This window comes from Numenius arquata, chromosome W, assembly GCF_964106895.1.
Source record: "Numenius arquata chromosome W, bNumArq3.hap1.1, whole genome shotgun sequence".
In the NCBI taxonomy this organism is placed as follows: domain Eukaryota; kingdom Metazoa; phylum Chordata; class Aves; order Charadriiformes; family Scolopacidae; genus Numenius; species Numenius arquata.
Genome location: NC_133615.1, coordinates 1,580,155 through 1,606,056, shown reverse-complemented (window position 1 = coordinate 1,606,056; position 25,902 = coordinate 1,580,155). Strand labels below are relative to the sequence as shown.

General features: G+C 45.2%; 1 protein-coding gene across 1 annotated transcript in view; it reads left to right on the top strand.

The window, feature by feature from the left end:
* The window catches only part of LOC141476561 (netrin receptor DCC), a 581,575-nt gene that overhangs the window by 473,453 nt on the left and 82,220 nt on the right, over positions 1-25,902 (top strand). Inside the window, exons 13-15 of the mRNA XM_074165252.1 lie at positions 13,379-13,520; positions 16,867-16,977; positions 22,161-22,355. Of these exons, the coding sequence (XP_074021353.1) occupies positions 13,379-13,520; positions 16,867-16,977; positions 22,161-22,355 (448 nt within the window). The remainder of the gene's footprint in view (positions 1-13,378; positions 13,521-16,866; positions 16,978-22,160; positions 22,356-25,902) is intronic.

Below are 25,902 nucleotides of genomic sequence, written 5' to 3'. Positions count from 1 at the left end.
ACACCAACCCCAGGCAACGCTACAGGCTTGGGGCAGAGTGGCTGGAAAGCTGCCCGGCAGAAAAGGACCTGGGGGTGTTGGTGGACAGGCGGCTGAACATGAGCCAGCAGTGTGCCCAGGTGGCCAAGAAGGCCAACAGCATCCTGGCCTGTGTCAGGAACAGCGTGGCCAGCAGGAGCAGGGCAGTGATGGTGCCTCTGGACTGGGCACTGGTGAGGCCTCACCTCGAGTGCTGTGTTCAGCTCTGGGCCCCTCACTACAGGAAGGACATGGAGCTGCTGGAGCGTGTCCAGAGGAGAGCCACCAAGCCGGTGAGGGGTCTGGAGAAGAAGTCCTATGAGGAGAGGCTGAGGGAACTGGGCATGTTTAGTTTGGAGAAGAGGAGGCTGAGGGGGGACCTCATTGCCCTCTACAACTCCCTGAGAGGAGGGTGTAGAGAGGTGGGTGTTGGCCTCTTCTCCCAAGGGAATAATGACAGGAGCAGAGGAGATGGTCTGAAGTTGTGCCAGGGGAGGTTTAGATTAGATATTAGGAAGAATGACTTTCCTGAGAGCTGGTCAGGCACTGGAACAGCCTGCCCAGGGAGGTGGTGGAGTCGCCATCCCTGGAGGTATTTAAGGAACGTGTGGACGGGGCACTTCAGGGCATGCTCTAGTGCCCGAGATTGTTGGGTTGTGTCTGTTTGTGCGTGGGTGTGGGGTGTGGTTGTGGGTGTTTGTTTTGGTTTGGTTTTGGTGGGGGGGGGGGTGTTGTGGTTTTTTTTGTTTGTTTTTTGTTGTTGGTTTTTTTGTTGGTTGGACTTGATGATCTCAAAGGTCCCTTCCAACCACTAAGATTCTCTGATTCTGTGATCTTGCCGCTTTGCTCGGCCTTTTAGTGAAACTACCCGAGGTCAGAACACGCAGGCGCTGGCCCTAGGAGGAAAATTGTAGAGGATGAGGTGTGACGCTGATATTTACGGAGCAATGTTTTGTTGAGTAGAGATGGTGATAGCTGAATACGACTCACCCTGCGCCATTTCTCTGTATTCATAGATATTTTCCTGGGAGATGCTTGATCCTTCACTCCAGTCAAGCTCCAGGGAAGGCTGCTGGAGGATGCTCCAGTCCCACCACCGCGGTGGCTGGGACTAAGCCTCGAGCTCTTAAATGGCATGAGAAAAGGTGTAGAGTGGCTTCTTCGGGGTCTCGTCCTGTAAAGGGAGGATGTTACGGTAGTCAGATGTAATAAAATTTATTTCCTTTGAAATCAGTCACTTAATTTACTTAGTGACCAAGTACAGTGTGCGCAGTGCTATAAAATGACCTGGTGAATTCTGAAAACTTTGAATTTTTTCGGATTTTGTCAGTTCTTCTCCCTCGAGGGCCTAAATCTTGTGCCCGTGATAATGAGAGCGGGCAGGACTCCAATGGACCGCTGTCTTGATAATTCTCACACTGCAACAAAACCGGCCAAAATCCTCCCTCTTGTTATTCTGAGACCTTTCTTTTTAACCATCTTCCCAAACGGGGTGGTTAATTGTCATCATCAGGTGGGAACCCTGATTGGGTCATGGGGTCACGTAACGGGTTATTTTCGAAAATCTCTTTTTAAAGGCTGCTGGATTTATCACCTCGTCCAAGAACAACAGCCGGGCGCTGGGCTTCTTTAGGTCGCCGCACGCTGCTTTGTTCAGGGCTGTTGCTGGGATTATTTCTCATTTTTCTTGACAACTCTATTGTGCCTTCCTTTATTGGGAACTTTACGACATCAAATCTTCCGAAAGGAAAATAACTTTTTTAATGTAGTGAGGCTGGGCGGCAGGGCCGTAATCCAAGTTTGGCCACTCGCTCACTCTGGTGACGTTGTGCAAGTCTCTCTCTTCCTTGAAAATACGGTAAAACTTCCAAAATGTACCAAAAGAAGCCATTTTTGTGTGTTTAACTGAACAGAGCTGTCCCTTCTCCCAAGGTCAGGCAAAACCAGATTTCTCCTTTATCCGGGAGTCTTACAGACTCTGTTAGACCAGGCAGGGGACAAAGGGGACGGTCACAGAGATCCCTTCTGGCCTGTGAAGCTGCAAGTCTGGGCTCTGCTTCCAAGGAAATAACGGCTAAAATAATGGGTAAAATGATGGCTAAAAGGTTGGATCCGTTCCACTGGGAGAGCTGGAGGATGCGGCGATGCCCGGCATGAGCAGCACTGAGTCTCAGGATGGAAGGGCTGTGGTGTCCACAGAAAACTGAACTAAATAATCGTTTTCCTGCTCTTAATTCAAGGTAATGAGGCTGCTAACAAGGACTGGCACTCCCTAAAACATGGTGTGGGCTGTGATTACTCGTTTTGGGAAGCATCTCCTAACCATCCATGGTGGAACACCAAGTCAACCGGGTCCCCACAAAACACAGGGGAGATGCCAGTCATTCAGGTTGACCATGATGGTCATGACCATGATGGTCATGAGATGTTGACCATGACGGGTTGTCTCTGAACAAGAGTTAAATAAATCCTTGGGGGTTGGAGCAGATGAGGTCCAGAGGTCCCTTCCAACCTGTAGGGTCCCTTCCAACCTACAGCATTCTGTACTTAGGTGATGTTTCTGTTGTTTTCCATTGTCATTTTGATATTAACTTCTCCTCCAACGTGGCTCAGATGCAGTCCAGGGTGATGGAGTCCCTGATGGTGATCATTCACCTAAATTTAGGCACTTAATTTAGTCATCTGAAATGAAGCACCCTAGGTGCTGCTTGTGATAAGGTGCAGGCAGCTCCTGAAGGGTGGTTCAGGGAGACGATACGTCCTTCTCTGGCCAAATACAAGGATGCTTCAGTTCCGTACGTAATTAATTGGGATCAACCCAGCCTTGAACGTCCAGATTTATAACGAAGTTGAACTTTTGGGGCTCTAGTAGTAAACAGCAGCTGAGGCTGGACTAGATCCAGCGTCCTTCACTGTAGAGGAATATCCTTCTGCAGGTCTGTGTATCAACTGAGGTACCAATTATAAATACATCTAATGGGAGGTCCTCAAGACAAGACTTTCAAGCCTCAGAGATTCGCCTTAAGCTTATTGCTGAATGGTATATTTTCTGGATATAGGGAAAATTAGGCAAATCCCATTGAAATCTGCAAATTCAAGCTGATTTTTGGGGAGGAGAAAAATGATACCAGAAGTATCCCAACAGCAGCTCCGATGCTGATGGAGAATGTGTAGCTGCAGGTGCCAAAAGCAAAAGTGCTTGTTAGAAGAACTAGAAAATAGAAAAGACGTTTTTATGTCTGAGTTGATGTTTTCTGGAGCCCCGCTTCTTAATGTTACTGAATGTCCGTAGGGAATGAAACGTCTTTAATTAAACAGATGCCAATGGGTGCAAAATTTAAAGGCCTATCCTGAATGACCCTTGTCATTAATCCTAAAAATCAATATAATGGGGTTGTCAGTGACTTCCAGTCATTTACCTCTCCCAGATGAATTTGGCATCTGGGTCCCCTGATAATTCCAGGGACCTCCTGCGCTTCAAATTTTAAAAAAAAAACAAAATTAAACGTAAAAACGTAGAGATAAACCCAGAAAATTATACTGAAGACTATGTATTTTATATTATTATTTTATTATTTTGTTATTATTATATTATTTATGTATATATTACCCAGTAATTATACTGAAGACTGTATTTTCACAGCTGGCTGGAGCTGGAGTTATTTAAGGCAAGGTGTGATACCTGGACTCCCCTTGTATTTCCATCAGGGAATACTGGGAAAGCCGAAAGCAGAGATAACGTTCAATCAGAATTAATGAGGAAGATCGGCCTCGGGGTACAAAACGGGTTGGAACTAAGCAGTGGGCAGGTTTTAAAATGCTAAGATAATAAATACAGGCTGAGGAAAGGGACTTTGGAGTGGGATCACCCGTGGTCTCTGGGATCTGAGTCTTCCACCATCACCAGATCTTGCAGGAATGACCGTCCTGTAAGACGCACGGTCTGGGTGCATTATACTGAATAAAAAAAAGAATCAAATTGTTTTATAGCTGCCGCAGAAGTAGCTATATACACCCCACAGGCAGCACGTGGTCGCAGCCCGCGAGAGGTGAGGGCAGAGAATCACAAATGAGTTGCGATGAGTAGTTGTTGGAGTTGGAAAGTCAACCTGTGGGTCCTCACGCTCCGGTTTTGTTTTCAATTAAGCCTCGCCATCACCGGGACCCGGCCACTTATTTGATAACTTAACTTAAGAACAGGGCCAGAACCTTCCCTTCTCGTTTCATTTGGACTTCTCCCGGGGCCTTAATTGGAGACAAGGTCAGCGTACGTTCATATTTCAGGTCTTCTCATCGTCATAAACTTTGCCGCTGTGAGATCATTAAAACAGACTTTTACAAAACCACATTTTTATTAGCGTTCAGTCCTGAACTTAGTGATGGGAGGTGTATTCATATAATCAAAAAGGAAAAGCAACACGCTCCTGTGAAGAAAGGGATGTAACAAAGCTTAGAAGTACTTCAAAGGGCCAATTTTCAGTCGGGCACAGAAAACGCGTGCAATTTGGGGATGTTGTCAAGGAAATTTAAGAAATGAAGCTTTGCCAGCAGAACTTATGGAAGAATTTCACGGGGTGTGTTTTTTCTTCCAGAAAGAAAAGAAACAGCAATAACTCGGCGTGACACGGACACACAGTGATGTCCCCCTCCCCTCTCCCGGTACCTGCATTTCTTGAGGCGGGGGGTGGCTTTCCTTCCCCTGGATGCTGCTCTGGGACGCTCTGTGGTCCAGAGAAGCGGGATGGGACGTGTCCTACCCTCACCTGAAAATTTACAGGGGCAGAAGTTTTTAATCTTTAAAATCCACAGCCTGGCTAATTGTCCCAGCATCTTCTCGAGTCTTGTGTGTGTGTCGGAAGCGCTGGTAGGTGCACCAGCTCCTACCTCTGTCTCCTGAGAAGAGAAGCCACGTGAAGCTCTGCACTGGGAGGTTAAAAATCCCCCGGGGCATCGGTGTCGGGGGGAGGGCATGGTCTCGCATTCAGAACTCGAGCTTTAAAAAAAACATCAATATTGGTTTTGGTTTGGGGTAGAATTGAGTAGAATTCACCCACTCGTTGAGACCTGTCTTCCCTGAGCTGTTACCCCGTAGCACGCCAGTAATTCTGTTGAGAATCAGTTGGAAGTAGGAATATTTTTCAAGGAGGGTGTTGGTGCGTGGCACGTAGGAGGTTAAAAAGAAGGAGGAAGCTCTTGTTAATCCTCCTGCAGATCTGTATCAAGGAGCAGAGCTCTCCCCGTGCTTCGGCACCGGCAAAGCAAGCTGATTCCTTCGGATCTTTCCATTCCATCCTCCCTAATGCGTCTTGCATTCTTCTGCCTTTCATATTGTTTGCTCTCGAGAAATGGAGTGTGTGAAATTGTTTATTATTTATTTTTTAATTAACCCAGCGCGCGCGCACACACACACCCCAGGCAGCATCGTTGTTTGCTCCCCATAAAATGGGGTCAGTCCACCCAAAAAGCTCTGTGGTCCCAGTAATGGGAAAGGAGTAGTGGTTCTGGCACTGGTGGGCAGGTGGTCTCTCTCTAGAGAGAAGCACCTCCAGATGTTTCTACCAAAATAGTATATTGTTTCTGATTTGCAAGAGGGCTAGGACATGCAGACCGATGGAGATTTTTGCCCTTGAATACTAGCCAAGGTCAACTGGGAGCGAGGTCGATGGGGCTGTTGAGGGTTTACTGCACATGGGGGCACAGCTGGAGCTTGGCAGACCCTGCTCAGGGAGCCAGGACACTGGTGCTTTTCTGAGAGTCATAGAATCACAGAATCCCAGGTTGGAAGGGACCTCAAGGATCATCTGCTCCAACCTTTCTTGGCACAAGCAGGGTCTAGACAAGATGGCCCAGCTGAATCTTAAAAGTTTCTAATGATGGGGAATCCACCAATTCCTTGGGGAGATTATTCCATTGATTGATTGTTCTCACTGTGAACAATTTTCCTGGAGTCCAGTCGGAATCTCCCAGGGAATAACTTGTACCCAAGAGAGGACCTCTTAACGTTTTCTGGAAACACCACTGTAAGAGAAGGGAGATGATTGCCATGAGGGTGAGCAAAGTCTGGTGGACGGTGGGTTGGTTGGTTTGTTGAGTTTGCTTTCTATAAGGAGGAGCTCCCCAGATCTCACATCTCCTCTTTCTCTGTCCAGATGATGTAGGTTTGCTTGGACATCCAGGCATGGGGCAGCTCCAAACTATCAGGTGTCAGTAGCTCTCAGAGGTTCCTGTGTGCGTCCATGAGGCTGCAGCGTGGATGACCTTGTCATGTTCAGGCCATTCTGGAAGTCTTAATGCAACCTTGATTAGGAATAAACCAGCTTGGACCCTGGTTGTAAAATCCAGAATATTCTTCTTTGGACATAAAAATTGCCAACTCCAGCAACAGCTGGCAGTTTTTCCCTTCCTTCCGCAGATGTTCCAATACCGCCTTGTTTCCCTGGCCTTTTTAATAGGATTATTCACCATCATCTTCCATCTTTGAGCAACTCAACAAAAGCTTTATACCCATTTGTGGAATTTACCCCTTTTTTAGCTATTTGCTCAGGATTCTGTCCAAATCCTTTCCCAGCCCTTTCTCAATGCCCGCGGTTGGGCTCCGGGAGCCGTTCCAGCGCACGATGGACACTGAATAGCACCAGATGGTTCCTTTCTCTTCAGAAACTCCCTAACTAACCTCTGTACCCAAAATAGCGCCTTTTCTGCTGCTGAATTAGGCCTTTTAAATCTTGAGTATTTCTGCCGGGGGGCTACCTTTATGTTTTCTACACGAGGCCCAAAGAGGTGCTCTCCAGGTTCATCAGGAGAAGCGGGTAGGCTTTGTGCTCCTGTGTTAACTTATCACAATAACCTTCATGCACATTGAGACTCACAAACCTCGGTTGCAGTTAGTATTCGGGTAGTAGTGTTATGAAAATGTATAATTTGAAAAAAAAAAAAAAAAAAAGAAAAAAAGAGTGCCAATGGCTTTATAAAACTCATACAGAGAATTAGCACCAAAGCTAAGACAGGTTCTGGCACTCGGGTCATGGTCATGGACACAAGAGCTCCATCAGTCTCCACTGCGTAGGTTATAATAGGAATAACCTCCTTGACTGCTGCAGGAGCATAAATATTTAATGAAGAGGTTTAATGATGCGTTATTTCATTGGGTTTTTTTGATTTCCATCTTTTGTTGTTCGGGTGGTGATGGTGTTGGGTCGTTTGCGTTGATGGGCAGCTAAGACCTTCCTCCAGAAAAAGAGGGAGTTGGCTGCCTTTGAGGGATCTCTGGGCAGCTCCTGGTATCAGGACGCGTGCATTAACATATTTCAAATGGAATATTGTTGGTTTTTTTAAATATTCTTGAGATTTTGATTTTAATCTGAATCTTAATAGCCTAATTATTTTGAAATTATTGTGCCCTTTGCTTTATAAACTCCTAATCACGAGGCTCTCAGGCAGGTATCGTTTAAGTAATCAGCATCAGTATAATCAGTAATTAAAGTGGTAGCCAACTACAGGTGCTGCTAAGTGCTAATCAATTAAGTGCATTTGTAATTGAAGACTTGATGGAAGTATCGATAGTTGCTTTGATCCCTGGACCTGTAAAGAACATCCTCAGAGGAGGGAGGAAGAGCTGGGAGCGAGCGTTCATTGACACAAGAACGAGTTAAAACGAAAAGAAATACATCGCTGCAGCTATGGAAATATATTGTAGGTGGGTTTTCCTATTATGGGATGTTTTTCGTAACGAAAACTTTTTAGCCCAACTCCGAATGAGAAGTCAGAGCTTTGAAAAAGTCCATGAATCTGATGTTCTTTAAAAATAAAGAGCATTTCAAGTTAATGGTGTCTCGTAGTTACTTCAGAAGGTTTTGTTTTCAAGTGTGCTGACAGTTTCTACATTTGCAGAGAGAGAGAGAAAATGATGAGGTTTTTTTCATGATTTGTTTTCAGGCCTCACTATTTTCTGTTTGTTTTGTTCCTTTGCCACCACAAGCAAGTATTTGCTGGAGGTTCCTGACTTTTCTAAGCCTTGTATTTGGTTGTGTTTCATCTGCTCTTCTTTTCAAGTTAGTGAAGACACCCAGAGGCATTTTTATCCTTAAGTTTTTTTTTCCTGCTATGTCATGACTATCACTTCCCTTCTCTTTATTTTTTTTTTCTTTATAGACCATGGTGATCAAATGGTTTAAGTATTTAATTATGTAATTTTAATAAATGAGCTGTTTGGAGATGTAGTTCGGAAGAGAAATACCCCGAGGAGATAATACTGGCTGAAGAGGTCTTTATACCTTAACAACCCTCCCGATCTTTTTTTCTCCTTCTTATCTTCTCTTGGGGTAAAAAAAAAAAAAAAAAAAAAAAAAAGTAGTTTTATGAAACACCATGGTTGGGGACTTTAAAATTGCTCGTATCCAAGGCAACTGCCAGCAGCCTCAACATATATTTGTCAATGAATTTACAGCAGATGGGTTGGTTGTAGGAGAGCCCCTTGCCTGTGGGGTGGTGTCAGTGGAGGGATGTGGGGACAGGAAGGGCTCCAAGGGTGGCAGGAGGGGTGGGAGAAAAGGAGGCTGAGGGGAGACCTTCTCGCTCTCTCCAACTCCCTGAAAGGAGGGTGTAGCCAGGGGGGGTCGGTCTCTTCTCCCAAGGAACAGGCGATGGGACAAGAGGAAACGGCCTCAAGTTGCACCAGGGGAGGTTTAGGATGGATATTAGGAAAAATTTCTTCACCTAAAGGGTTGTCAAGCCTTGGAATGGGCTGCCCGGGGCAGTGGTGGAGGCACCATCCATGGAGGTATTTAAAAGATGGGTAGATGTGGTGCTGAGGGACATGGGTTAGTGATGGGTTTTTCAGTATTAGGTTGATGGTTGGACTCGATGATCTGAAAGGTCCCATAGGCGTGGGATCAAAGTCCGGGGGTCACATTTCTGAAAAGTGATTCAGTAAGGGTCATCAAAGAGCAGAAGTGGCTGGAAAAAATGGGTCCAAACCTCATCCCTTCTCCTCATCGTCCTGCAAATCAGCATGTGATAATCCCTGTCGTCTTTGACCTCCAATGCTTTAAGATGTTTCTAGCAGGACAAGGCCAGATTGGACGGGGCTTTGAGCAACCTGGTCTGGCGGGAGGTGTCCCTGCCCATGGCAGGAGGGTTGGAACTGGATCATCTTTAAGGTCCTTCCAAGCCAAACCATTCTATGATTCTAAATAATCATGAAAATGGGAGAATGAAAATATCCTGTGGTTTTGGAAACTCCAGGAAAGACTGATCTCAGGTTTGGTTAGATGTGGTGGGCCAACGTCTGTTCTCTTGAAAAGGTTTTATCAAACGCAGTTGAACTAGGAGTTGAACTCTAGAGGGCCATTGTGCAATGTCGCAGGGCATTTGAAGCTCCAAGCGAGGGCAGTGCTGGGTGTCCCAGCTCACGCTGAGCTGCTCGCGGTGATTCCTCATGGTGCAGGGAAGGGACCACGCTCCCATTGAAGAAGGCTCATTTCAAGAAGTGGAGGAGCCCAGCAACCTTTTACGATACTTTCCCACGTTGCGTTCCACCCAGGACCAACAGGTTCCTAAAATCCTCTTGAAGTTGTCTTCCTTTTATGGTTTCCGTAGGAATCCTGGTATAACAGAAAGGATTATCTTTCTGTTGGCTGCCTCTCGGGTAAAGCACGAAGGGTTAGAGCGCTAGTCATTACTGCTTTCTCTTGAGCAGAAGAAAGGACAAGAAGCCCGTCAGAACCTTAGTCATTGATTTTCCTGGAGCAAAGGGTCACATGTTAAGTACTATTGATAAAAAGCATCGTTGCGGTGTCCATGGAGACCAGGTTGAGGTGAAAGTGAACTGTTACCGTTACAGTGACAGCTTTTGGGGGATCTGTAAGGAACCTGATTTTTCCTCTAATCATAAGGAAGATCTTATTTATTCTGCCTTGAGTGTTAGATCAAACCCATTGCTTCTGGGAGACCTGCTGCGTGGGGAGATGCAGTCACTGTTGACTTCAAGGCAAAGGAAAGGATATTTGAGGTCTTATAAAAACTGCTCAGCGCTTGCAGGTGTCGCAGCTCCAAGTGCTTGGATATTTCTGCCGGAACTCTTATTTTTCTTTTTTTAATCAAATTAGTATCAAGTTCAGGCTAGAAATAGTAGGCTGCACTGGTTCCTTGTAGAACTGGAGAACCCTTCCTCTGAACAAGGGTAACCAACACTATTGCTAGCTCTCCCAGAGGACAACAAGTTGTGTTGGGGCCTCCACACCCTGCTCAGCAATCTTTTTTGTTTGAAATAAAGAGACAACGTGGAACCTGTGGTTTAGAAATTATGGTGGACCACCCAAAGATCCACTCAAAGGTCTGGGTCATCGGAAGGTCTTCCAAATTATAGGATTTCTTTCAAAATCCACTTGCGGTTTCTATCGGCTGATTCAGTTTTAAATTTTCTATAAGTGGCCCCTTTGGGGAGAAGTTGGTGTTACTGCACTTCCCAAGCTGAGACCAGTGTGACTTGTCCCTTCTGGTGAGATCTTTCAACCCCCAAATGATTCCTGGTTACCTACCTAGGTGGTTACTTACCTGCATGAGCTATGCAACAGGTCCCTGAGAGCACTCCTGTCCCTCCACTTCCATATTGTTTCTTTTCCATATATTTATTTTTTTTCCTGGATGGGGGCAGCTGGGATTTCGGAAGAGCTTTTCTTGTTGCTCTTGGAAGGGGCAGGGGAAAGATGGAGTTGTTTTTTCCTCCCCTTCGCTGAGAAAATATCCAGATGCTCTGCTTTCTTCTCGACCTGGGAAGTGGGCTAGTCAAAGGGTCTTCTCCTCGTAGCTGGGCTGGAATATGCACAGATGCTGAGGTCCTCATGATGAGAGCGTGGGTCAGTGTTGTGCAGATACTGGAAGAGCTGGGAGTGCACCAGTATCAAACAGTGAGTTACCTGTAGACGTCCTAAGAGCTGTCACAGAATCACAGAATGATAAGGAGTTGGAAGGGACCTCTGGAGATCATCTAGTCCAACCCCCTGCCAAAGCAGGGCCACCCAGAGCAGGTTGCCCAGGAACATGTCCAGGTGGAGTTGGAATGTCTCCAGAGAAGGAGACTCCACCACCTCTCTGGGCAGCCTCTTCCAGGGCTCTGCCACCCTCACAGGAAAGAAGGTCCCCCTCATGTTTAGGTGGAACTTCCCTATGTTCAAGTTTGTGTCCGTTTCCTCTTGTCCTGTCCCTGGGCACCACTGAAAAAAGACTGGCGCCATCCTCCTGACACCCACCCTTGAAGTATTTACAGGCGTTGAGTATTTATAGGCATTGGGAAACATGAAGAGAAATAGAATCAAGAGAAATATGTTTTAAAGCCACTCTCTGGGCGTTTGCATTCTCCCGTAAACATTTTCTATGTAGGCAATTTCAATATGCAAAGTTGACCAAATCTGTTTTTAAAGCAGTCGCTCTCTGCTTTGAAAAATGGAGTTTGTTCTGCCCTGATGCAAAAAAAAAAAACCAACCAAAACCCTCGGCGTTATTTCACTCCACAATGAAAAGCTGAAGTATTGATTTTGAAATGCATAATTGATTGTAACAATAAATCACCGGGCAGTATATGTGCAAACATTGATTTTTCTATTGCAATAATTAATTTGATATGCGCTATAACATATTTATGCGGGGACTAAGCGACTCCGTAACGGTCATAAATTGTATTTGGTCAAAACCCATCCGCTGTGACGTGGTCAGCTTTTTCTCTTTGTCTGAAAATGTGTAACAGGCCGCTGTAGGAGAGAGCGTAAATACATTTGCAAGGCCTTGAGAAACCCTTAATACCTTCTATCCCGCTGAGTAAAAACACGGGAAGGATTGGAGACTGGAAAGGAACAGCTGATGCCCGGATTGTTTTAGCGGAGAGATGTTGATGTCCAATATCAGCTCTCTTATCAGTCCAGCCTGGTAAAGCTGGTGGGTTTTCCCAGACAAATTGATAGAAACTGTAATAAAGAACAGAATGAATAGACACATGGAGGAACATGATACGACGAGGAGGGATCAATACAGCTTTTGTGGAGGAAAGTCCGGCTTCACATGCCTATTAAAGTCCTTTGAAGGAATCATCGAGCGCGTGGGCGAGGAGATCCAGTTGATATTGTTGGCTTGGGTGTCCTAAAGCCTTTTGATAAGATCCTTCTACAAAAGGCTCCTGAAGAAATGAAGTTGCTGCCGTGTAAGGGAAAAGATCCCTTTGTGATAAGAAACCGATGCGATGGAGAGCAAAGGATGGAGAGAGAAGTCTCGGCTGAGGAGCACCGGCGGTGGGGTCACCCAGTGATGCCTGGTGGGGTCCATGCTGGCCAGTGCATGGGCCAGTTTGAGGGAGTAGAGCGATGGGACGAGGGGGAAGGGTTTTAACCTGAAAGAGGGGAGATTGAGATGAGATCTGGGGAAGAACTTCTTTGCTGTGAGGGTGGTGAGACCCTGGCCCAGGTTGCCCAGAGAAGCTGTGGCTGCCCCATCCCTGGAGGGGTTCAAGGCCAGGTTGGAGGGGGCTTGGAGCAACCTGGTCTGGTGGGAGGTGTCCCTGGCCAGGGCAGGAGGTTGGAACTGGATGATCTTTAAGGTCCCTTCCCACCCAAACCGTTCTATGATTCTGTGAACGTAGGGATGTCTCATGAGCCATCAGGAAGGGACAGTTTCGGTGTGGGCTGTGAGGCTGAGATAAAATCCCTCATACAATCTAGGAAGCAACATTTAGAAGAAATTGAAGTGATCGGTCGTGGTTCATTGCATTGCTGCTGGCTGGGGCGAAAATTCTCGTACGTGTTGGGGTTGGCCATAAGTTTGTTCCCAAGAGGTTCGACTTCCTTTCCATTGCTGTAAGGAGGGCGCAGCAAGGTCTCCGTGAACATGCGTGGAATTAAAACAGGACGAAATAGTTAGAGCTGCTCAGGTTGATGTTTGTATCCTGCGGTCAAAAAGAGCTGACGTTTTGGGCTGAAAAGCGAAATGAGTTGCAGCATCGACTCAACCCCAGAGCTGACGTTTAGAGTGCCCCAGGTATTCTCCTGGCCTGTTAAAATGAAAAATCCCTGAAAAAGGGAGAAAATTTACTATATAAATCTATTGTCTGTATAGCCAGCCCCTGCTACAGAACGTATGGTTTTCTTTATGCCAGTTTGAGTCTTTTTAGGTTGAATTTGGGTTTTCTCCTCCAAATTATAACTTAGTTGAATACACGTTATTGGAAAAACATAGCTTTTTTCTTTCCCCTTTTTTTCCCCATTCATTTTAAATGCTTTATTTCTGTCATTTCTTTGCCAAAAAAAAAATAAAAAATCAACAATAACATCTCTTTTTTTTTTTTTTTTGTTTTGTTTGGTTTTTTTTTTTACAGAGCATCAAAGTTAGCTGGTTGCCTCCACCACCGGGTACTCAAAATGGATTTATTACGGGCTATAAAATCCGACACAGAAAGACTACCCGCAGGGGCGAGATTGAAACACTGGAGCCAAACAACCTCTGGTACTTGTTCACAGGTCAGTGTCGGCGTGGTACAAGCCTTGCAAGGTTTTTGATGAATTAAATGCTTTGGGAATAAAATATACTTTCACTTCAAGGGAACATTGATTTTTTTTTTTTTTATTTATTTATTTTTTTTTTCGCTGGCAGGTAGCATTTATTGTATTGTACAAAGACTGTCTTTATGGTGGTGTTTTCAAACGAGGTTTTTTTCCTTAATGCTTTCATCATATTAGTCTCCTGGATTTTATCATTAATGAATTTGAACCTGAATTTCTTGTTTCCGATACCTTGAGCCTCAGGTGGGTTTTCAGAGCGCTCCGTCAACATCTCTTATTTTCTCACAGGTGCAAAAATATTGATTTCCCTAGTTTCTTTTCCGAGTTTTTCCCCGGAAAAATCTCTCCTCCCAGAATAAGAAGTTCAACACTAGATTGTAGCAAAAGTATAACTGGAGTGAGGGAAAGCATCCACACGAGTATCGTGAGGGTAACAGTGAATTCTAGTAGGTGGAAACTGATGTCACCTGGGTCCTTGCGTTATGCCCAGGACGTAACTGAGAAAGCAGGAGAACATCCAGGAAGAAAATAAAACTTTGTCAAAGCGAATGGCGCCTTTGTGTCCGACTTCAGTATAATCAGGATTTCACCTCGGGTGACCTGCATTAAGTTTACTTCCACGTGAGAAGTGTAACCTGTGAGAACTGGAAGTAATTCGGAATTGTACCTCTCGGAATAAACATCACCATTTACTGGTTTGGAAGGAAAAGCAGTATTTTATTGCGAAATGAAATGAAAAGTAGCACATTTTTATGAGGAAGACCTTAAATATTGAAATCTCAACTTGGGCATCTAACCCAGGCTCTTGACCGAGGTCCCCACGGGACCTCTTGTGAAGGCTCCGTAACTGATAGCTGCACAGTACTTTCTGGGGGGAAACGGCACATTAAGCCTCTTCCAAGTTGGGAAGGATTTATTTTCTGGCAGATGAAGTAGAAACCGTGATGAAAACTGCTCCGATGTCGGAGTTGCTGCTGCTCGGATGGCTTAGAGAAGAAAACGTAGTGATGCGGTCAAAGTCCCGGAGCGACGTAGCTCCGCTGCCGCCATCCCTGCAGGTCCCATCCCTGGGAGAGCAGAGCAGATTCACCTCTATCACGGTAGATCCGCACCTCCTGACTTTCTTCCCCATGAATTATTCCGGGCTTGGAGAGCTGTGGGAGTCCAGGTGGGACCGTGGGCTTCCAGCAGCCCCAACCCTCCTACTACCGATACCTCCCCGTAGCCCGAAGCGATGGGCTTTGTTTTACGGAGCTTGGGAATACGTGTCTTAGGAAGCAATTAAGAAAATTATCTACATCCCATATTACTTTCCACATTCATATACTGTGATTGCTGGAGATGTGGCTCTTCTAAGTGGACATTTTAAATATTAACATGGAGGCCCTTCACATCTTTGCTGCCGTCCTCTTTGGGAGGCGGGTGCTTTACGGGATAATAAGAACATCTGCAACAGCGGAGGAGTTCAGAGTCACAACGCAGGTGACTCTTATCAATTTTAGACGAGGCTTCCACGTCAGCTAAATATGAAACTGCTCTTTTTAATTATGAGCCGCCTTCTCCGGAGGATATTTTTTTTCTTTTTTTTTTTTTTTTTTTTTTTTCTAAGAGGTTCTAAATAAGCTAAAGCAAACTTACCTTGTCTCTCTGTCTCGTAAAGGACTACGACTGCCTGTGGATGTTATAAATCATGTTTTCAGAATTTGTAGAATAAATCAACCCTGACCGACTTTTCAGTATTTCTTTGGTGGCTTGTCGTGGTATTCAGTGAAGATTTCTGCCTACGTTATTTAAGTCAAATTCGGCACGACCTTAATTCGCTTCTGTAAACTGGGGTTGACGATAGCTTTGCATTATTTTTCCCCCTAACCCATGGAAGTTTACCTCCCCTATAAAGAATAGCCTCCGCCTCATTTGTTGGTATACTTTAGTCTTTTAATAATCAGCACTTAATTTTGGTTTAATCTTGACACTCTGTTATTTCCGCTGCCATAGTATCATAGGCAAGGTCCTTAACCTCTGTCTGCCAGTTATCCACTTAAAAATGGTTATCTAAATAGCCACCTACTTATATTGTTAAAGATCAATTAATTTATTAACTAATTAACTGAAAGCACTTTGAAAAAATAAAGTGCTATAGATGTAATTTTTATCATTAACGATGCTTCAAAACTTGTAATGCTAAAGCGTTAAATGGCAAAATATAGCGAGTACTGAAAGAATATTACATTAAGCCAGAACAGGAAGGTGGATCACCTGGATACACGTTCACAGCGTAGGGAGTGGAAACGTGCCCATTCTGGGCATCCCTCATGCCAGCTGGAGTCAGGGAAAATGTCCGTTGCCAATCGCGATGTGTGAAATCAACAGTTGGGACTCACTTGCAGTAGATACAGTGGGAGGTGTCCCTGCCCATGGCAGGGGGTTGGAACCAGATGATCTCTAAGATCCTTTTCAACCTAAACCATTCTATGATTCTATGATTTGGGCAATTAAATGAAAACAGGGTGGGTTTGTTTTTTTTTTTTGTCCCGTGCTTTGTGGTCAGTGTAGACGGAGCAGAAAGATAAACCTCTGTCCCCACCTTAGGGACCCGGGAGTCTTGTGGCACGTGCGGGAACGCTGCGCTAATTCTTTTCTGATGATTTTAGCCACAGAGGAAAAAGGTCTGGTTCCGAATTCGTGCTTATTTCATAACACCGGCAAGACTTTATTTTGATTTTTTTTTTTTTCCCCCTCCCGAACTGTGTGCTCGGGAGTTAATCGGGAGCACGGGAAAGCAAAACGCTCTTCAGTTGCTACCCTAGTCCCTGGCCTGCGCGCTGCCTGCGTAAGGAGAGCGTACCCGCTCTTACCTGCGCGATTAACGGCTTAGATACGTCAAACAATTCTTCATTTTTCTACTATTTGGATCTCCGTTAATTTTCTGTGCAGGAGCGCAACCGCTGGGAGCTACAACCCAAACTAGTCCTGGGCCGTTGCAGCCCTCGTTCAATTTTCGAAGCCTTTTTCTTTAGGTAAAAAGCGTCTTTTCCCGTGTGAATTCCGACCTCCCTGCAGAGCCGTGGGGCTACGAGCGCCGGGGGGATGCGTTGCTATAGATTTGCATCTATATTTTCGAGATATACGCGGATACGTGCGTTTTATATATTTCCTTCCACGTGGCAAATCCAATGGGCTATTCCCAGAGATTTCGTTTTACTCCAAATCTGTTGCAGACCGTGGGAACGTCATTAATTTGGGTTTTATTTTTTCAATCTTCTTTCTGTATGATTTTTATGGGCTTCTTTTTATTTTCAACCAGGACTGGAGAAAGGAAGCCAGTACAGTTTCCAGGTGGCTGCCATGACAGTGAATGGGACGGGCCCCCCCTCGGACTGGTACACGGCGGAAACACCCGAGAACGATCTGGACGGTAAATTAATCTCTTTTAAAAGCCGTTATTTCCAAAAACCACCTAGCTGAGGGCTGTCACCGCAATTGTCACCCAGGCCGAGGTTAGGGTGAGATCCCCAGGGTCCAAACACCTACCAACAGATGGGTTGTTGTTTGTTTTTTTTTTTTTTTAACATTCCTGGGTCCCACGTGCCTTGGGTTGTGTTTCTCTGTCATCACCAGGACCAAGGAGCCAAAAATCACTGTATTTGTTAAAATAACTCCCTGCCAGAATTTAGCTCCCGAGCATCGTGGCCATTTGCAATAAGACGCCGGGGCGAGTCTCTGACTCCGTAAATGATCAATGGCACCACGTCATCAGAAAAAAGGAACAATGAGAGCCGTGCCGACGGTCTTAACAACTCACCGAGGAAATATTCAAAGAGGTCGAATCCTGTTTTCCCAGCCTTTATTTGCAGACGGCAAGAAACGCCGGTTGGCAACGAAGCCGAATAATCAGCGCGAGATGACGGGATGCGGAGACCTGAAAACCGTGGGCTGTGTAAATCAGTGCGGATGCTGACACAAAAGGGGAAGGAAAACACGGAAATGAAAGGGTTAGAGAAAATGCCTGGAATATTTGAAGCGGTAAAAGAATAAAAGGAGAGTAATGAAAAAGTCTACCTAAAAAAAAAAATAAAATAATTAACCGGAGCGCAAATCAAATGGAACAAAGAATCTGACAGATGGAAGTCACGGCAAAACTACAGACAACCCGTAAGAAACAAATAGGTAGCAGAAAGGAGATGAATAGAAAATAAAAGGAAACTGATGAAAATTGCTGTGATTTTTAAAACAAATCACCTGAAAAAGGATCAAAGGCGAAGTGGATGAAAGAATAAATAAATAATCAGTTTAAATGCACCACAGGACTGGATGGTGCCTTTCTTTTGACTGGCCAAATTTCCTTGTGATCTCGAAAACCAACCCTTGCAAATTGAAGAATTTCTGCCTTTTCCCTATGTCCAAACGCGATTTTCCAGCGGAGGGGGAGCGGCTGCAGCGCCCGGCACGCGGAATGGGAGGAAACCAGTACCTGTGGTTTCTCAGCAAGGTTTTAAAGAAGAGATGATGCTTTTTGTCCCTGTATTGTATTTACGTGCGTTTGCGGCGGGGATGAATTCTCCTCCTGGAGCCGCAGCAGCCCCACGCTGGGAACGCACCGCGTTGCGTCCGAGAGAAAAATGCTCCCATAAACTCCTGGGGGCAAAAAAGATTTCTATTTTTTAAATCTTAATTTATTATTTTAGTCCTGCAAAATAAGGTTGGTTGGCCAGGGGAGGGCTGGAGCTCAGGCTGGTGACCGCGGTCTCCTCTCCGCTGCTGTGGCTGATGCCCTGTCTCTTCTTTTCCCTGGAAGCCTGGTTGGCGTCGGCAACACGAAGATGAACAGTATCCCGGAGAGCGGCGTCAACTCCCGACGGATATCCCTTTTAATTAGTGTGTTTTGTTCAAGTGATTAGAAATCCAAACATAGCTGCTTCTTCAGCGTTCCCTGGAAAGCTCGCGTGCCTCTGCTAACAGCTGGGAAGGCTTTAAATATTTATTCTAAGCCTCAAATTTAGGGCTTTAAAAAGGAAAAAAAAAAAGTGAAAGCGGCGTTTTCCCCAAAGTGTCTGTTTTAAATAGCGTGAGCCAGGATGCAAGAGAATCACTGATCAACTTTGGAGAGGTATCCTCCAGGAAAAGGGGTTTAGGATGCCTGGTTTCTGATCACGGCGTTGAACAGCTGGAAGCTGTTACACATATTAGGTAGCGATAGGGTTTAGCTTCAGCTCTAAATGAGTGCTCCAAGAGGAAGAGCGTGACAAAGGTAGACTGCCGTCGTACCGTAATTCATACTGGGAAATGACTGGGGAGATAGGTGAACCAAATGGGATGAGGGAAAATTACCCTGACTTTGTAAAATATACAACTTGGAATGAGAAAACTGCTGAAGTGACCCAAAGCTAAAGCATTTTTCAAGCTTGACAGTGGAATTGGGGACCTTTAACTAGCACCAAGTGCTATTTTCCCTGCTGGAAGACGTGGGTGCTCAAGCCGTCCCGTAGAAACGCAGCGGAGGACCTGGAGACATGTGTGAGCAGATGTGGAATCCCAGAAGGAGATGTGACTACGTGACTACTCAACGCCTGTAAATACTTCAAGGGTGGGTGTCAGGAGGATGGGGCCAGTCTTTTTTTCAGCGGTGCCCAGCGACAGAACAAGAGGAAACGGGCACAAACTTGAACATAAGAAGTTCCATCTCAACATGAGGAGGAACTTCTTTGCTGTGAGGGTGTCAGAGCCCTGGAAGAGGCTGCCCAGAGAGGTGGTGGAGTCTCCTTCTCTGGAGACATTCAAACCCCGCCTGGACACGTTCCTGTGGGACCTGCTCTGGGTGTACCTGCTTTGGCAGGGGGTTGGGCTAGATGATCTCCAGAGGTCCCTTCCAACCCCACAGCATTCTGTGATTTTGTGATTCTGTGACACCAGGCAGTGACACAGAGCTTCAGCTTCCGTTTTGCAGGATTCTAAGGTCCGTAAGGGAAGAGAGTAAGAAAAGCAGCTCCAAGAAACCTGGTTTTGTGGGCAGATCTCATGAGGAATTCTCCTCCTGCGTGCCAGATGCTGGTCCGCGGAGCTGGCTGCCACCCACAGCTCGTGTGTCTGAGCACTTGACTGCAAGTACCCAAAGATCTCCCTACGTGAGAGCAAGCAATAAACTCTTGGGGCAGTTCAGAGGGAAACCATAAATTTGGCTGTTTTGGGACGTAGGATGAACTCCTCTCTTGGGATGTAGGATGAACTCCTCTCTTGGGACTTCATGGAGGAGAATGAGATCTCAAGGTTGCTCCTCAGAAGTAGTTCTGGCGTCATGTTCAAGCCCAGGAGAAACAAAAGTCAACTTTTTGATCTAAAATTGGAAGGAAATGCCTGACCAAGAAAGCAGAAACATGAGGTACATGTTTCAATAAGGGTTTTCACTCCTGGATATCTTGAGTAGAACTGGGAGACTGAAAAGCAGCAGAGCCGGATGGTCCAGTTTCCTGAAAAACTGATGGATTTAAAGGTTTGGCTGTATGTTACATTTGGGAGAAATCCTCACTGGGGAAAAGGTGGTGCTTTGTAAAAAGAATCAAAAAATACTTTGTTTAAGGGGGGGGGGGAAATAGTTGATTCTGACATTGAACTTTGTGCTTTGGGATGTGAACTCCGCGACGCAAATTCTCAAATTCGGAGCTGTTCCAGAATAAGAAAAATGCTTTTTTCCAGAAAGTGTTTGAGAGTGAAGCTGATGAAAACGTAAGTAAAATTGCTTTACACACAAGGCTGAAGCAAAAAACCCGCGTCTTCAAAAAATACCTGTGTTTATGAAACGTCAGTACTCAAAATGATGTTTTAGAGACTTCTACGTGGCTTCGTTTTGGAGATTTAATTCACAAGAAGGGCCCGAGGACTTAAACTGCCTTTTGCTTCTTGAAACGAGAAGTGACGATTTACCTCCGAAATGCGTGAATTGTTGGAGTTAAAGAATATGCAATGTTTGAATAAAGTAGTTTTAAGCTAAACGGCTGCCTGGAGGTGTCTGTACCGTGATGGAAATCCCTGTCTTTGCGTCGGATATAAAAAAAAAGATCATTTGAAGGCAGTGTGTTCTTCGGATGCTCTGATCTCCCTTTGCTGCCGGAGAATTGCTGCTTTCAGGGAGTTGGAGGGAATTGCAATATGGCTCCGTTATCCAGCTTCTCATTTCAAGGCCTTCAGTTGTTATTTTATCTCTGGGGCCGGTAAGAAAACGCTTCTGGGGTTTGTTTCTCAAACAGCGCCGTCGAGGAAGAGCTGCTGGAGTAACTTTTTCTCCTTTAAAGCAAAGTTTGGGAGTTGGAGGCGGCGGGGGGGGGGCGCTTAATGGCAACTTAACCTGACTTACGGTGGTGCAATGGGTTTCTTCTTTTTTGCGAGTAGCCACTTCTCGTTGAATTTTCCTCAACCTTCAGACAAGCCGCGCGCTTCGCGAATTTTTAAGGAGTAGAACACGAAGGGCTTGGGAAGTTGCTGGGTGTTTTCAGGCTGGTAACGTACCGATCGCCAGGTTTTCAGAGGGCTCTAATGCGTTCAGAAGAATTACAGCCCAAAAGCACGTAAAATAGCAAGGACGTACCTATGGCACTGCTTATTGAAAAGCGTTAATTCTTCCTTTTATTGCCTTTTTCCAAGGTTTACAGTGGGAATGCTTCACAATTGTGAAGTGTCTTTTGTTGGAGTTTACATCATTTTTTATTATTACTGGGTTGGTTGGGGTTTTTTTTTTTCTACCCTGTCCTTGTTGCCTCCCATATAAACTTTCATCTATTATATTGCAAGCCTTTTTATTGGGGAAAAATAGTAACTTGTCTCTTTCTGCTCTCAAAAAGACAAGCTACTGTGCAGCTCCTCTGAAGAGACTTGCGATATGGTAGTTACGGCGTAAACTCAAACAAAAGGCCTTTACTCATCTAACCTTTACAGTAAAATTAGGCTTGTAGAAGGCAAATAGACTCGGAGTGATTAATTACTACCCAAAGTAATGGATTTTTACCTGGGAATACCTGTAAATAAAATATCTCATTCTATTATTTCATTTTTCTAAACGTTGATGTATTATTTAAAGCAGCTTCAGAGAAAGAGATGCATGTCCAAGAGTTAAAATTCACTTCTTGTTTTCACGGGAAAGAGACAGATTATGGCCAGAAAATACTAGTGTATCCCTAACAAAGTAAACCATTATTTTTTTTTTAAATAATCTCTGAGCGGGAGGACAACTCATACAATCAGCTGCCAGGATCCTGCTGAACTTCTAAATAGACCAGGGAGGAGAAAAGTTGTCCTACTGATAATTCTTTTGCAGGTCACCGTTCATTTTTCTGCATCATTTTATCATTTATATTATACTCTGTTGTAGCCTTACGCTAAAGGTGGAGAGCGCTAGGAGATATTCCATTTAAAACAGGATGAGGAACCTCATTGCTCTTGGAAGGGAAGGATGTAGCTCAGAAAGGAAATTGCATGTAAGCTCTGCATGTAACCTGGTTGGGCTTTTGGTGCAAATACTTTAGTCTAAGCTCAAACCTTACGAAGAGTAACGTTGAAGGAGTAGAATATTAATTTATGCTTTTATTTTTTTCCCCTCTTGAATCCCAGAATCTCAGGTTCCTGACCAGCCAAGCTCTCTTCACGTCAGGCCCTTGACAACGAGCATCGTCATGAGTTGGACTCCGCCGCTCAACCCGAACATCGTCGTCCGCGGGTACATCATCGGCTACGGCGTGGGCAGCCCCTACGCGGAGACTGTGCGGGTGGACAGTAAACAGCGCTATTATTCCATTGAAAATTTGGGTAAGTAGCTGTTTTCATTCATTCCATTTCATAAAAGGAGGTGCCTCTGACATCATGCTATTTTTGCAGCTTTATTTTCAGGCTGGTGCTTCCTTTACGTGTTGCTTTCTCAGGCTCTTTCTGCGTTCCGTTTCACATTTGGTCTTACCTTCAAAACTCTGGACGCTTTCAAATACGTCAAATTTCTTTGCTCAAATGCTCATTTTATTCAGTAGATCTCATTAAAGACCTAAAGATGGTTTTCCCCAGGCTGCTCCCCCCCCCCCCGCCATGTTTGAATTGAATGGCAGTCGCAAACTTCCTATTTTATGTCTGTCAAAAATGGTGCCGAGAGAGAGGCAGTGATTCATTATTCATGGCGCAGCCTCTGTGACGCTTCATCTGAATTCGCAGCATGGTACGCGGGGACCCGGATCCTTCCAGTGGCGGCGGAGCGTTCTCCTAGCACTGGGAAAAGCGGTTCAAAGTTTAAAGGAAGTCCAAAAGTTTAATGGTTTCCTTGTTTCCTTGTTATTTCTTCTTCAGCGCTTTTATTCCGGGTAAAAATGGTAAGTTTTCGGCTTAGTCATCTGGGAATTTCAGATATTCCAGGAAGACTCGTTAACTTGGTGCACAGGTAGACTAGTTGTCTTGATTTTAAAGGACCAAAACTCCGATATCCGGAGACGCTTTTCTTTGGAATTGGTATTTTACAGCACCGTGAAACTGCATCATCCAACCTTTTTCCCTCTTTCCTTGGGGAAACCTGGAGAGCAGAATAAACTCATTTTACTGTGACTTCATCAAACAGCTTCTCTATGTCCGGGTGTGTGTTTCCCGATGGAGGTATTTGCAAAGAGCCGTGCGTAAACACTCCCAAATATTCCATGGGTTCTACAGGAAAAGGCTGATTTGAGAATGCTTGGTGCAAGTGTGAAGTTACAATGGAAAATGGAAAGACGTCTGAGACTGGACTATGGAAGAAATTTTGTGGAATATAAAGATAAAAGCTATTGCTAATGACCGTGCATGTCTAATCGCTAATGGTCAGGATTAAATGCAGAGTGGTTTTGGTTTTTTTAATTCCAAAAAGGGATTTAAATTCTCCCAAGATTATTTTAAGTTGTTTCCTATCTTTAATGAGTTTTCAGTTGAAGCTTTCCCCACTGTTGACCCAGAACTACTAGAAAAGAACGTTGTATGGACAGAGCTATCAAGGCCAATGTGCTTTGGCGAAAGCTGAGGAGCAGATGCCCACACAGCTCAATTTATAGAGTTCCGACTGGTTGGCTCTCACTGAAAGTGCCTTGTTTAACAACTGGAGAAATGTCTTGGGGTTTGTGAAGCTTTAGTATTTATTATCCTTCTTGTATTAAATGAACAGTGAATATACGACCTCCGAGGGCCACTGTTTAGAGCATATCGAATACGTAGTTACAAATTATTCGATCGCTGAAATCAGGGTTGGATTGGTTTGGGTTTTTTTGCTGAACGTCCTCCAGGAGACTGAGGTTTCAGGAAAGTTAGGAACTATCCAAATAGAAGGTATCTTTTCGTTGTACGTTTTTTGGTCTGATTGCGAATGTTCAAAGTGTGAGCAGCGTAGCTTAATTGGCGTTGCCCGGAGAAGCCGCGTGCGTCTGGTAACTGGGTAAGGACAGAAGCACTTTGGTCACAAATTTTGACGTGCGCGTTCGCATGTACAACTTTGAAAATCAATTTCCATGAATAACCGCGCTAATTAAATCCCGTCATTTAAATATCCACAGAAAATGAACCCCAGAGGGATGTGACCAAGGGCCCAGAGAAAGCTTTTAAAAAATTAGAACAGTTGCCAACACTTCCTACATTATTCACCCGCTTTATTAGAAACCATTACAAGAAAATTACACAAAATGAGGAGACGGAATTCTCTGCCTAATGAAAATACTGTTTGCAATAAGGTTATGAATCAAAATGTGCTGCCGGCAGGAATGAGGGGAAAAAAAATGTATTTCCTAGACGTTGTGTGGCCTCATCCCCCCTGTTGTAAAATTCCCTGTGAAACCTCTGCGTGAGGGTTATACATTATCTTAAATGTACGATGCGGAAGCGACAGCGAAGACTGATACCTAAATAAATGATGAACTTCAGTGAGTTTTTTCTCTCCCCTCCGAAGACCTCATCCCTTTTGATCCTGGTGGCTTTCAGCGCTCGCATCCTCTCGGCTCCCCGGCTCTCCTTTGTCTCGTTAGCCGGAGCCTGCCGGGAGGTCGCCCCGCTTCCCCTCCATCCAACCTGTGATGTATCCAGCTGAAAAATTGGGGTTTTGCAGCTTCCCGAGCTTCACTGCGGTGCTTCTTTTCATTGTTCCTTTGTCTGCTATTTTGAAGCACGCTGCCAACCTATGTATCATTTAGATTCCGGAGCGGGAGATGCTTCTATTAAAGAGCCATTAGATTTGTTTGACATCAGCTGCCTTTCAGAAATCCTGCCCGGCTCTCACTTGCAGTCACCGTTTTAGCACGCAGATGCTCCAAACCCAATAATCCAGGTCCACCTCAGGCATTATTTTACTTCTAGAAGCTCATGCTGTCGTCCTGAGTTCTTCTTCACCCTCATTTCTCTTTACTAAACTGGTGTCCTGCTGGGTGGAACAGGGATGCAAAACACCGAGGCCATACGTGTGCACATCCATGCTTCCCTGATCTTCTTCCTGGGAACCACGTTCTCCTCTCTGTGTTCATATCTCCACAAAAGCATCTCCTGGACATCTTTCCAGAGACCTTAGAGTTGAGAGACTGAGAAGAGGGACGCACATGGGTGTTGAAAGTTGAAACCCCCAGCCTGGCCCACTGGCTTTATTCCCTTCTCAGCATCTGGGATCTGGCTGCCCTGGAAATTCCTGCCTTCATGATAGAATCATCAAATAGTTTGGGTTGGAAAGAACCTAAAAGACCATCCGGTCCCACCCCCTGCCCTGGGCAGGGACACCTCCCACTAGATCAGGTTGCTCAAAGCCCCCTCCAACCTGGCCTTGAACCCCTCCAGGGATGGGGCAGCCACAGCTTCTTTGGGCAACCTGGGCCAGGCTCTCACCACCCTCACAGCAAAGAAGTTCTTCCCCAGATCTCATCTCAATCTTCCCTTTTTCAATGATTCCCCTTGGTCTGATGGTTCCCACTGAAGGTGTGAAACAAAATATTCCACGCTTTAAGCTCAGGACTGTTGATCTTCTCTGAGGCCAGGCTGTAGAGAAGACAATAGCTTTACTTGTGATCATGGTGTGTCGGTGTTTGGTGGTGAAACCTTTACAACAGGACAGATGAAGTCTCTGGCCTACGCTCTGCACTGTGTATTTATTTTATCCAACTTCAGAGGTTTAGCTGACTCAACTGAGTTTGAGCCATATCAGCCCGTGTTTCTTCTTCTGGTCCATCAGGCAGGTAGAGCCAAGAGCAAAGATAGTTCAGCCCATTCAAGAGCTCCATCATGTGATTTTTCTTCTCCCCGTTGCCCACGATGGCTGTCCATAGCCATCTTAGCCACGGTGTGCTTCGTTGTGCATCAGGATTCAGCGTTCTGGAGG